This window comes from Harmonia axyridis, chromosome 2 (assembly GCF_914767665.1).
Source record: "Harmonia axyridis chromosome 2, icHarAxyr1.1, whole genome shotgun sequence".
Lineage (NCBI taxonomy): Eukaryota > Metazoa > Arthropoda > Insecta > Coleoptera > Coccinellidae > Harmonia > Harmonia axyridis.
In genome coordinates, this window is record NC_059502.1 from 27340844 (window position 1) to 27353705 (window position 12862).

The window sequence follows — 12862 nt, forward strand, 5'->3', positions numbered from 1 at the left end:
AAATACGGAAGGGATTTCTGCACCTCATTGTGACTGGAGATGAAAAATGGGTTCATTACGATCATTTCAAGCGAAGAAAATCTTAGGGATATCCCTGTCATGCTTCCACGTCGACGGCCAAACCGAATATTCACGGTTTCAAGGTCATGCTTAGTATTTGGTTGGACCAGCTCGGCGTAATGTATTATGAGTTGTTAAAACCGACGCAAACAAAACAGGAGATCGTTATCGAGCGCAATTTATGCGTTTGAGCCGAGCATTGAAAGACGAACGGGATACATAATAAAGTAATTTCATAGATTGACACTGCTCGACGCCATGTTGCGAAAGTGGTCAAGACATACTTGGAAAAGTTGTAATGGGAAGTCTTACCCCATTCGTCGCATTCTCCTGACATTGCTTCCTCGGACTATCACTTACGATCAATGGCACACGGCCTAGCTGACCAGCATTTCAGGTGCTGAAGAAAGAAGAAGTAATGAATTGGATCGATTGGTAGATCGCTTAAAAAGATGACCAGATGGGAGAAGGTAGTGGCCAGCGATGTACAAAACTTCGAATCATAAATGTATGACCAGTTTTTTACAATAAGGCCTCAAATTTCGGAAAAAACGGCGAAAGCAAAGTTGTACGCCTATGTATATAAATATAAAATGTTTTTGGAAAACCACTGACTTGGCGTCAGGACTTTTTGAGCTCTCCTCCGTTCATGCGCCTGGGGAGACCACCGAACTGTTTATATGAGATGTGAGTTATTATAATGCCATTGTCATCTAGATATTAGATGAAGGGTTCAGTTCAGATGATACGATACTCTTCAAATTTGACATGAACCTTTGAGTGGTTAATTTACATGATATACCAACTAAATTCAACCTAGACCGCATGTTGTTATGGGAATATTTGGTATTTTCTTTCCATAATTTGCTGTAATTTTTTGAGGTTCCCCTTCCTTCACAACGATCAACACGTCATTTTAAGGTTAAATCAACAATAAACCATTTTTGACATAACCAAAAAAAATTTTAAATGATGCCGTTGATTGGTTATTTCCTTAGAATATAGATAGAAGGAACTGAAAATAAACATTTGAACCCGATCCCGAATACAAGAGAGATGAAAGCTTAGGCGCGCCAATCACAATTGAGCTAGCCGAATTGAAAACGTTGCCAGCAGTGTGACCAGATTTAGTAGAAATCTACTTTTTTAGTAGATTTTTCGCATTTTCATGGAGTTTTTAGTAGGAAGAAATCCTTTGGTAGATTTTAGTAGATTTTGGTAGTTTTAAAAAATATAACCGAGACGGTTGGGAATATAGAAATTCGGATGTCTAGACTGTTCCTATAAATCAATTCATTGTTCATTCTCATTGAGGTTCTACGTTCTACGTGTTTCTAGAAGAACGTACCTACTTAAACATAATAAAATCATAAAACTTCTTTGGTGGCTGTCGGCTGAGAATAAATACGAAGAATGATGGAATATCCGAAGGGTGCCTCATTAAAAACAGATGGTGTGTAAACTTCCGTTGAAAATATACCATTATCTCACATTTGGTATTTTATTTAGTGGGAAAAATATGTCTAACTGGAATTTCATCGACAAATTTGGGTGGCTGCATATTTCAGATTTCGAATGCCAAATGCAAGAGAATATTTTTGGCTATTAACCGCATCAAAACAAAAAATAGAAACAATAGAAAATAAGAATATAGTATTGTTATAACATGCTAAAGAAGAACTTAAAGAGATAGGTGATTGTTGTCGTTTTCAACCTACAAAAAATATGCTCGATTCGATGGATAGTGAAAATTTATATATGGATGTTAAAGACGATGATTTGACTGCAGATTGATACTGATTTTTCAATTATTTTTTTATGTTCAACAGTAGTATTTCATTTCTTTATTTAATGTTATTTTAATCCGAAAGATTTTAGTTTTTATTTCTATTTATATCCTTTTGTTCATTTAAATATATGAATTTTTTTGTTCATATTTACTATTTTGATCCTTTTTGTTTTTGTTTCCTTTTTTTTCCTTTTTTTTGTCGTTTAAATTTTGAAATGAATTCTTGTTTTATTTTCGAATATGTACGCATCTGTACTGTTTATCCTATTCATGAAGTAAAATTTAACCATAAGAGACATTAGATTAAAGTGTATTCTGAATAATGTTAAAATCTAATGCAGCGCTATCTGTGAAATTCTGTCAAAAAATATGTTAGTAGATTTTTAGTAGATTTCTGAACGGTGTAGGTAGATTTTCACTAGATTTAGTACGAAGGAATGAACGAAGGAGAAGATCAAAATTTATCCGACTATTCAAATGAATTGTCGATGTGGCAAGTAAACTTGTTTATGGTGGCAACGTGCATTCGGAAATTCTGTCATTTGGTTCTTGATTAGACCACCTCAGTTGGCTGAATCTTCGTTATTCCTTGTTTAAATTATTTTGTATTTTCATTTATAACCATTAGAAGTCATATTAGATATGCCTAGCAAGTGTTTTTTGTGTGTTTTCACTTATATTGCGCGAGGTGACATTTGTCTTCACAGGTGAGTTCCATCCATAGGCGTGCAGAATCCTGATTTTTTTTCCTTAAAGCATATATTCAATTACAATTAAAAACAATCCAAAATTAATTTATACGACTAATAAATGTTTTTTTAAGACTTCCTTCGAATCAACTCGAAATAGAAAAATGGTTGCAGAGAATTTCTTGGAACCGACCGATGTTGGGAAAAAAAAAATATTTTCTTTGAGCAAATCACTTTCCTGAAGATTGCTTTCGACTAATGAACCTAAGAAAGAGGCTCATCCCAGGCAGTTTGCCTTCTCCTTCTGAAAGCAAATTGGAAATACCTTTGTAAGTTGTAAGGAAAACTTTTTTTCATAATTTGTCATATTTATTATAATTCCTTGCAATATAATCACATAACATAAAAAAAAATTGTAGGACCTACTCAGAAGGGAATGGTATTGAAGCACAGGACTCGACAGAATCTGATTCTAAAACACAATCACCACCAAAAAAACGATTGAGATATGAGACTTCACCTACTTTTATCTCTCCTTTAAAATGTGCATCTTCTAGCTCTAGTGACACTAAGAACCTAAGGCTAATCCAAGGAGGTTTGCCTTCTGAAATTGAATTTGAAATACCTCTGTAAGTTGTACCGAAAACTTTTTTTCATAATTTGTCATATTTATTATAATTCCTTGCAATGAAAATCTTCCTCAGAATATTACCATATAACATAAATCAATTTGCAGGACTTACTCAGAAGGGCATGGAAGTATTGAAGAACAGGACTCTACGGAATCTCTATATGTTTCTAAAATACAATCTCCATCAAAAAAACGATTGATATTTGACACTCCGACTACCAATGATTCAGAAGAAACACTGACTTTAACCTCTTCTTCAAAATGTGCATCATTAAGCTCTAGTGCCACTTCTTTCTCTGGGGAACGAAGATTATCCAAAATGAAGTAAGATATATTAACCTAACCTAACCTAACCTCTCCTTCAAAATGTGCATCATTCAGCTCTATTGCCATTTCTTTCTCTGGGAACTAAGAATATCCAAAATGAAATAACATATATTATAAAAAAAAACCCTATTTTAAATTCTACTTTTATAGGTCGAGACGGTTTTTCTCAAATCCTCGCTACATTGGAGACTATTCACATCGTCATTTGGAAAACCCTATGCTGAGAAAGAAATACTTTAGGTTGTCTCGAAAAATCCTGTCCAATTTCAAGGTCAAAAATAAAATATTAGCAAATCAAGTGAAATGCCTTAAATCATCCATGACAAATTTACAAGAACTGATGAAAAATATTCGTCGCAATTTTCCGGTGAAAGAAGATATGGATAATGCATTAAACGTAAGTGAATAATTGTTAAATCTATCGTTTTCATAAGTTGTAATCAGAATAGTTATTTATAATACAAGTGCAGAAGGCATTGATATTCTTCCACGAGTTCAAAATTCAAAAACGAGCCACGAAGTGGCGAGTTTTGGAATGAACGAGTGGTAGAATGAGCCTTCTGTACGAGTATTATACATTATTTTCTCTAATTCATTGCATTTTCATTGAAATTAATGAAATATTTCCATAAATATAATTTAGTGATTTTTGCATTGAAAAATGTTGGTTGGCAGAACTGATTTCTTTAAGGCAAATTGATGAATTGACAGATAAAGCCGTGGCGGAAAGTTCGGAGTACCAACATAGAATAATAAAATATAACCATGAAAACTGTGCGTTTCTGATATATTCTCGCACGATTTTGTTCTACAAGATGTGGAAGAATGAACGGAATAACCATAGAATTAGAGAAATATTAATTTCTCAAGTTGAAAAACAATTGTGTAATTTCATTTTGAAAGTAAGCCATGTGAATTTTTCTTAAAAAGCAGTAGTCAAATTGGATTAATAAAACTATGATATATAACAATAATTCTCTTTATTTCTAGTTTACTATTTCTGGACCAACAAAGCTGATCTTGGTTGGAGAAATTAATAAGGGGTCCCAAACGTCAAAAATATTCAGAAGTGTTGAGGACTTTTGCTCTCACACTACATTACTATTCTCCTCGAGTATATTCATATGTAAGAAACACATTTAATAATTCTTTGCCTGAACCACGTACCTTGCGTACATGGTACAGTCAAATAGATGGTGGACCAGGTTTCAACAAATTGGCTCTGAAAGGAATTAAAGATAAAGTATCTAAAGCCAAAATTAATGGAAAAGACTTGGTCGGTGCTCTCTTGATGGATGAGATTTCTATCAGAAAATTAATAGAATGGAATGAGGGCAAATTTAAAGGAATTTCTGACTTTAAAGGATATATTGGGAAGGAAAATCATGAAATAGAAGAAGCCAGAGAAATTTTAGTTTTTATGGTAGTTTTTTTGAATGAAGTAACTGTTTCCTATTTCTTCACCAATGGTGTGAGTTCTCAAGATAAAGCCTCTATTTTGTTGAAGTTGCTTGAGCATATTGATGAAACGGGACTTAGGATTGCAACCATAACTTTTGATGGCTTGCAAACTAATTTCAAAATGGCTGAGATTTTAGGGGCAGACTTCTCTAATAAGGATTCCTTGAAACCTTGGTTATCTTTCCCAAAATAATATGAGAAGCGTATATATATCATATTGGACCCAAGCCACATGATAAAATTGGTCAGAAATACTCTTGGGTCCAAAAAAAATTTAATTCATGACCAAAGAGGCACCATAGAATGGCAGTTTATTGAGAAGCTTGTGAAATTTCAAAATTCACAAGGACTTCATGCAGCCACAAAAATTCGACTGAGGCATATTAATTATGAAAAAGAAAAGATGAAGATGAAGTTAGCAACACAGACTTTTAGTAAAAGTGTATCAGATGCATTAAATTTTTTGGAAAGAGATTTGAAAATTTCTGATTTCATAAATGCAGAAAATACATCAGATTTCTGCTGAATATTCAATAATTTCTTTGATATATTCAATTGCAGAAATCTTTATTGCAAAGCCTCTCATGGAAAAGCTCTTTCTATTGAAACTTCCACCTTCATTTTTTCTTTTCTAAATAATACTTATAATTATATTAATAGCCTCAAGTTGGCTAATAGAAAAAAAGTTTTTAATTCTGAAGTTAGGACAGGATTTTTAGGATTCATGATCAATATAGTCAGCCTCAAAGGGCTTTATGAAGATTTCATAAATTGTCAGAATCCACCCCTCTAATTTCTATTTAGCTATAAGTTCCCCCAAGATCATTTGGAGATTTTTTTTAGCTCAATAAGAAGTAGGGGTGGAATCAATAATAATCCTACTTCAAGACAGTTTGAGGTTGCTTTCAAGGGGCTGCTATTGGATACTCATGTGAAAGCCTCATCTTCCGCTAACGTGATGAGCATTGATGATACCGAGTTACTGCCCCTTGATAATAAAAATGTGGAGGCTGAGAGTACAGCTCAAATTTTTGAAGAGCCTGCAGTAGAGAACCATGTTTATGCAGTCATTCGAAAAATTGGCATTTAAGTGAATACACAGAGGATGTTGTGACTTACATTTCAGGATTTGTAGTTACAAAGGTCGTGAGTAAAATCAATTGTCAGATTTGTGTGTCCATCCTGAAGTAAAACAGCACTGACTCAAAACTACAGTTGAGAAAAACCTTGGGGTATCATACCAATGACTCTCAATTTGTAGTTGATATCTGCACTCAGGCTGAAAAGACATTTAGGTGGACAGAAAGAGTTTTTAACAAATTTGATAAAAATTATTCGAACTTGTTACTCCGTCTGGTTCTCACTACATTGAACAGTGTTGATCCAAAATTGTTCAACGTTTTCATCTGTTTGATGATGAACCAGAGAGAATACATGGTCCTGCTGTAACAAAAATGATTCTGGAAACTTATTTCAATTTGAGGATTCACCACGAATTGAGAAATCGACAGAGTGAAAAGTTAGATTCGAATCGGTTGAGAAGTAGATTGACAAAACCTATAATATTTGTAAACCAATAGATTTTGTTGATAGTATTTGAAACCAATATTTTTATATATACTGCATTTCTGTGACAAATATATTCTGTTGTTTTATTGAACCAATAGATTTTTCTAATAATATTTGTAAACCAATATTTTTATATTGATATTCTGTATTCCTGTGATAAATAAAAGTCTGTTGTTTTCCTTAATGTCTTTTCTCTCTATTGCTACATCGATGACCTGTTTTCATATGATTAAATAATATACAGTAATATTTCCCTTAGATCAAATCTAGGAACTCTTCTGGATACATTAGTAATTTTAGTATATTGATATATCCCATAAAAGCAGAAATGATTCTTGATTTAACAATTACCAGAAATAATAACTTTCATAGTTTCAGTATTTTTAGAAAACCTACACATACTGATACTACCATCCATGCTACTTCTAACCACCCGTTAAACAAAAAAATGGCTGCATACAATTGTATGATCCATAGATTAATCAATATACCTATGAATCATGCTAATTTTTGTAAAGAATTAAATTTAATTAAACAAATAGCTGTGAATAACTGTTACAGTCCACATGTTATTGATCAAATTTTGAGGAATAAACAAAGAAAGCAAGCTTTGAGTCTAACATACCCTAAGGTAAATTATGGTATTGATACTAAATTTTTTTCGTTAACTTATGTTAATAATATTTCTGAAAAGATTGCTAAATACTTGAAAACAAAATTCAATTACACAATATCCTTCAAAACAAGTAACAACTTAGAAATGTTCATTAAAAACAATAAAGACAAAACAGATAAAGAAACTAAATCCGGTGTCTACAAGTTAACCTGTAATGATTGCCCTATGGTTTATATTGGACAAACAGGAAGATCTTTCAATAAAAGGATAAAGGAACACCAAAAGAGTTATACATCTGATAGTTCGTTTTCAACCTACGCGAATCACTTAAAAGAATGGGACCATACCTTCAATAATAACTTTAAAATTCTTCATTTAGAAAACAAGAGCTTAAGACTAACACTCTTAGAATCCCTAGAAATAAACAGGTATAATACCCAAAATATTCTGTTGAACGAACAAACGGATGTAAACTCATCCCCTTTATTGAATTTCTTCCGATAGTTTGGAAATCCCAGGCGGTAAAGTGTCCAATATAACTTTGTAATTTATACCCATTCGAATATTTTTGTGTCAATTTTGTTCCTATATAAGATTCCGTACTCTTATCAGTTCAGAAATGTAGCCTGATGAAGCCACAGTGTGGCGAAACAATTGTTGCTAACAATTAAATAACATAGTGGAAATTACTTCGTTTTATTTTATTTATAATGAATTTCCGCCAAGTAAGGACCGAATCCATTAAATAGAAATGAAAGACATAAAATTGCAAATAATTGATTTCTATGTTTTAGAGAAAGATTGGGGAACTTAAGTCAGACACGGGAAAATCGTAATTTTTTTTGTCAGTAATTTTATTCATTATATGTAAGTAGTAATACTACATCATTTTGTCATGTTTCAACTTGATTCCAACAAAATAAAATATAGTAATTATATAAAGTTGTCGTTACACATATAACATATATGCGTTGGCCCCTGTTCCACAAATTCTCAACAGTAAAAATATTATTTCCCTTCTCTGTGAGGGACTGCCCTTATTATTTCTCTTTCATTATTTCAGTAGTTAATCTAGTGCTTAATCAATTATTTCTTTCTGAAAATAATCAAAATGGGGCCTAAGACAATTTACCTCAAATTTTCAGTAAATCAGTGTTCATGAAAAATAGTTTTCACTAGTTTATTATGTTTTGAAAAAGTTGAATAAATTCAATTCAAATCCACCAGCCCATCCTGTCATTCATTGTTGAATAAATCGTGGAATCAGATTCTCGAGAAATTTTCAGAAAATATTTTATATGAGCAAATGCAATAGAAAAAAAATGTTTCTGCGAATTCCGACTGCCCTTCTCCTCTTGAGGAATGTGAAATAATAATTTGAGTGTTAAATTGAAATTCGTACAGTGAAAAAGATTTTATCCGTATTTATATTTAATGTTTTATCAGAAATCTTTTTTTCCTAACTTCACAATGGCTAAAACATAAAACTGAGAAGAACATTGACCTTTTCTAATTACGAAACAATTTTCATAAATAAATAACACTCTAAACTATTTTTGAGCATCAATTGATTATTTCGAAATAAATCAAAATATGTTACGCCACTGCCATAGACGCCGGTCAGACAAGGAGCTACGAATGCTGCCATCAAAACAAATGTTCTGAGGTTATTTCTTTGTATAGCGCCACCTGAAGGAATAATCTCTTTCCTTTCTTGACCAACCAATGAACGGCATCATTTTAAAATTTTCTTTGGTATGTCAAGAGAAACCCAGAGAGTCTTAGACTTAAGAACATTTGTAAAACATATTCTTCTAAGTTAGGGGATGTAGCTAAGTGGTAGAGCGTTCGCTTTGCATGTGAAAGGCCCCGGGTTCGATCCCCGGCATCTCCACAAATTATTTTATCTCTTAAAATAAACTATGAATAAATTATACCAGTTTGTTGTTAGCCTGATCTCCGTGAAACATTCAATCATTCTATTGTGATAAGTAGATTTATTTAGTGTTGAGAATTATTATAGTTTTTCCTTTCTTTTTGTTTTTGGAAACTTTGTTATTCTTTATTTTATCCTTCGAATCTATTTGCTGTTATTTTTGAAATTGACACTGATATTAGGGGTTGTCCATTAATCACGTGTTTTTTTTTAGCATTTTTTAAACCCCCCTCCCTCATTGGTGATACGTAGTGAGGTTTAAGACCACCCCCCCCCTCCCCCTTCTCAACATCACGTGTATTTTTAGTACCTGCAACGAATCTTAAAATTTTCTGAATATTAACTCAATTTAAATACAGGTATAAACTATAATCTTTCTTCTGAAATTAAGGACCATAATAAAAATGTCCACACCAGGTTGCAAGTTTTTTTTGATTGCCATAACAATAATAATAAACGAAAAGTGTAATCATAGGAAAAACATGTATTGTACTAGTACATGAATATATTTAATGTAGTCAAGGTCACTACACGCCGCGCCGTGCCGCTTAATATTTGTTTAAAAATCGCGCGTTTGACGAAAAAATAAATACACGTGATATCTTACTACACCCCCCTCCCCCTTGTGATGTTTTCGTGATTTTTATCAAACCCCTCCCCCCCCTTTCAAGCCTCACGTGATTAATGGACAACCCCTTACTAGAATTATTCATAAGTTTTCGAAATTTTTTTCAAATTTCAAAGTTGAGGTTAAACAGTTTTTCAACTGTAATTTAGATGTGTTTAAATGAAGTTTATATTGTTTGAATAATTCATTGACTTTTTCATTTATTGCTTTATTTACTTATGGAGAAAATTAACCCGCTCTGAGGCCAACTACCCCGATCCCGGGGTAATGGCCAGTTGGCTCACTCAACATTAACACATAAAACAAATCATTACTCTTAAAATCAAAGCATTTCAAGTAATTATCTTTGACTGAGCAATTTTTAATAACAAAGCTAAAAAAAAAATAAATCGAAAAATGGGCCAACTAGCCCCGGTTTCTTCTACTGGCTCTACTAGATTGAGTGAAAAAACTAACTCCAAGGAAATTAAAGATTTATATACATATAACGGAGTAAAAAGTATTCGATACTTCAGTAAAATAAGGATTTAGTTGATTTGAAAAAAAGCATGAATTTTTGAGGAGAAATTTTGAACTTAAATAAGGGTTTCTTTCCTACTTTCAATCGTTTTCCATTATCAGCGAAATTGTAAAATATGCGAATACCGTAATTTCTCAATAAAGTACCTGATAATTCATTATATTCATTGTTAAGTACAAATTTTGACACGCTGTTAAAATAGACATTATTCATCACTTCTTAGTGACCCAAATGCTGAGATATGAATAAAAACACATAAGAAAAAATGTATGACCACAATGACAAAAGCACATATGTGAAAAATGAGTGGAAGAACTCTATATTCATGTTACTCTTTACACTGACAAATTACGATTAATTGAAATTCAGTATCAGACTGCGTTACTTTCACATTACTTCGCGAAATTGAAATTATCCATTGTGGGAAGTGGCAATGAACTCATAAAATTCATCAGAGAAGGATTCATTGAGGAGGGCCGAAGAACCTCAACATTTCCGGGCTTTTTTCAGTTTTTTGCTCATAACCTCTAAACTGAGTAGTTTTCGACCAAAACGTTCATTTTTAAAGTTGAAGTGAATTAAATTCTCTACAATTTAGTATTCACAAACTTTTTCGTAAACCTAATATCAATTGAGATACAGTCGATCAAAATTATAGTCCAGTAGACAAAGCAAAAAAAGTGGGGTCAGCTGGAAAAAATTCCGACCTTAATGAAACTTCTACAGGTTGTTCGGGGGTGTTGTGGGATGACTCTGTTGAGTTATCCAACACGAGGACCCTGTGCTAACTTGAGGTGGGCCGAAGAACACTAACATTTTTGGACCTTTTTCAGTTCAGTTTTTCAGTTGTTTTTAATTGATTCTTGGTTATTATTTATTGATCTATGTAACTTCAGTTTGGCTCAACATTTTTGGGCAAACTAGATCTCATCTGAGAGATAATATCTTGTTGATTGAGGACAAAATATACTCATGATAAATTTGTTCTTGCTGCTTTCGATAGGGGGCTCTAAGTAAGAAGTTCATTATTTTATTCATTTTACTCCGAAATTTCAAATGTAATGATAGAATTTTCTTAACAGAAACAGAAGTTCCATCAAATTTGCATGAAAAAACCTGAAGGTCGCAAAGCGATAGTTTCAGGCGTTCTGGAGTTATGGCCGAAAGAAGATATTCTTCATTTGATGCACTGAAAAACCAAAGTGTGTCTTTAGGTTCTGACAGAAACAGAAATCCCATCAAATTTTCATGAAAAAACCAGAAGGCCACAAAGCGATAGTTTCAGGCGTTCTGGAGTTATGGCCGAAAGAAGACAGCTTTTCAGTGCATCAGTTGAAGTATATTTTTTTTCGGCCATAAATCCAGAACGCCTGAAGCTATCTCTTTGCGACCTTTTGGTTTTTTTATGCAAATTCAAGGGAAAGTCTGCTTCTGTCAAGAAAATTCCATCATTACGTTTGAAATTTCGGAGTGAAATGAACAAAACAATGAACTTCTGACTTAGCGCCTCCTGTCGAAAGCAGCTAAAACAAATTTATCATGAGTATATTTTGTCCTCAATCAACAAGATATTATCTTTCAGACGAGATCTAATATGCTCAAAAATGTTGAGACAAACTGAAGTTACAGGCATTTCAATCAGTCAGATTTTGATTTTGTAAATTCGAAAATAACAATTCAAAAAGATAGAGAATTTTCCAAGGATTACAGTGATGATATTTTTTCTTCAACTTCATATGAAACATTTTCGAGTAAAATTAATTTTTCTACTCGACGATAGCTATTACGCCCCCTAGCGATAGAGGTATGAACTTCAAAATAATTTCCAGTGTTGTATACTTAAAATATATACGTAAAAATTTTTACCGCAAGTCTCTACGACGAGTGGATCTTGAGATATAGGCGCTTACCTCGCTTATTTGCCCACCCTGTACATATCTATTGGACTATTAGATAAATTTCGAATAAACTTCCAATCGATAAATTCTTATCGGCATTTAATTTTTAGTGGACAACGTTATGCCAATTAGAGTGCAAATATGAAGTTTACAAACAATAACACTCGTTATTGTTTCTAAAACTGTCTTAATCATGTATTCATGTAGTCCAGTATTAGTAATACTAAATTGAAAAATGATATCCAAATGAATTTGTTCAAATTATTATTCATGAGCCAATTGAGCCGTTGGAGACCACAGAGCTGTATAAATGGACTCCAGGGGCGCAATTGTTGTAGGAATGAACGAGAGCTCAATAACTCCTTACTGATTTTCTTCGATATTCTGGTTTATGATTGTGACGTTATCAGCATGAAATTAATTTTCATATTTTTCGATTCGTTGTCATATTCATGTAAGGTATGACATATTGTTGCCTTCTCATTGGTAGAATCATAAACTGAGCTTTCGCACTGACATTATGTATGCCACAATGAGCGAAATTTATCCTTAAATTTTCTTCTTTTCTTTAGATTGGGTAGAATGTTTATTTATCCCTTAAAAATGAGAAAGTGCACTTGAAGGCATAAATCAAATAACAAGATATTGAAAACGAATGGTTCCTGTTGACAATTGGTAATTTAAAAATGATATTACCAAGAAATTATTCTACAGAATGTTTCGAAATTAGGGTTTAAA

General features: G+C 32.7%; 1 protein-coding gene and 1 non-coding gene across 2 annotated transcripts; both read left to right on the forward strand.

Annotated features, from left to right (window-relative positions):
* Nucleotides 1–2368: 2368 nt before the first annotated feature.
* LOC123672342 lies at nt 2369–5150 on the forward strand. Its single transcript, XM_045606418.1, has 7 exons — nt 2369–2556; nt 2673–2867; nt 2958–3167; nt 3275–3493; nt 3647–3893; nt 4487–4622; nt 4702–5150. Exons 2-7 carry the CDS (start codon nt 2797–2799, stop codon nt 5148–5150), a joined length of 1332 nt encoding a protein of 443 aa, XP_045462374.1. The 5' UTR covers nt 2369–2556; nt 2673–2796.
* A 3814-nt stretch (nt 5151–8964) lies between these two features.
* On the forward strand, nt 8965–9036 carry Trnaa-ugc. The gene has a single exon. It is a non-coding gene; the product is annotated as a tRNA-Ala (tRNA).
* The last annotated feature ends 3826 nt before the right edge of the window (nt 9037–12862 follow it).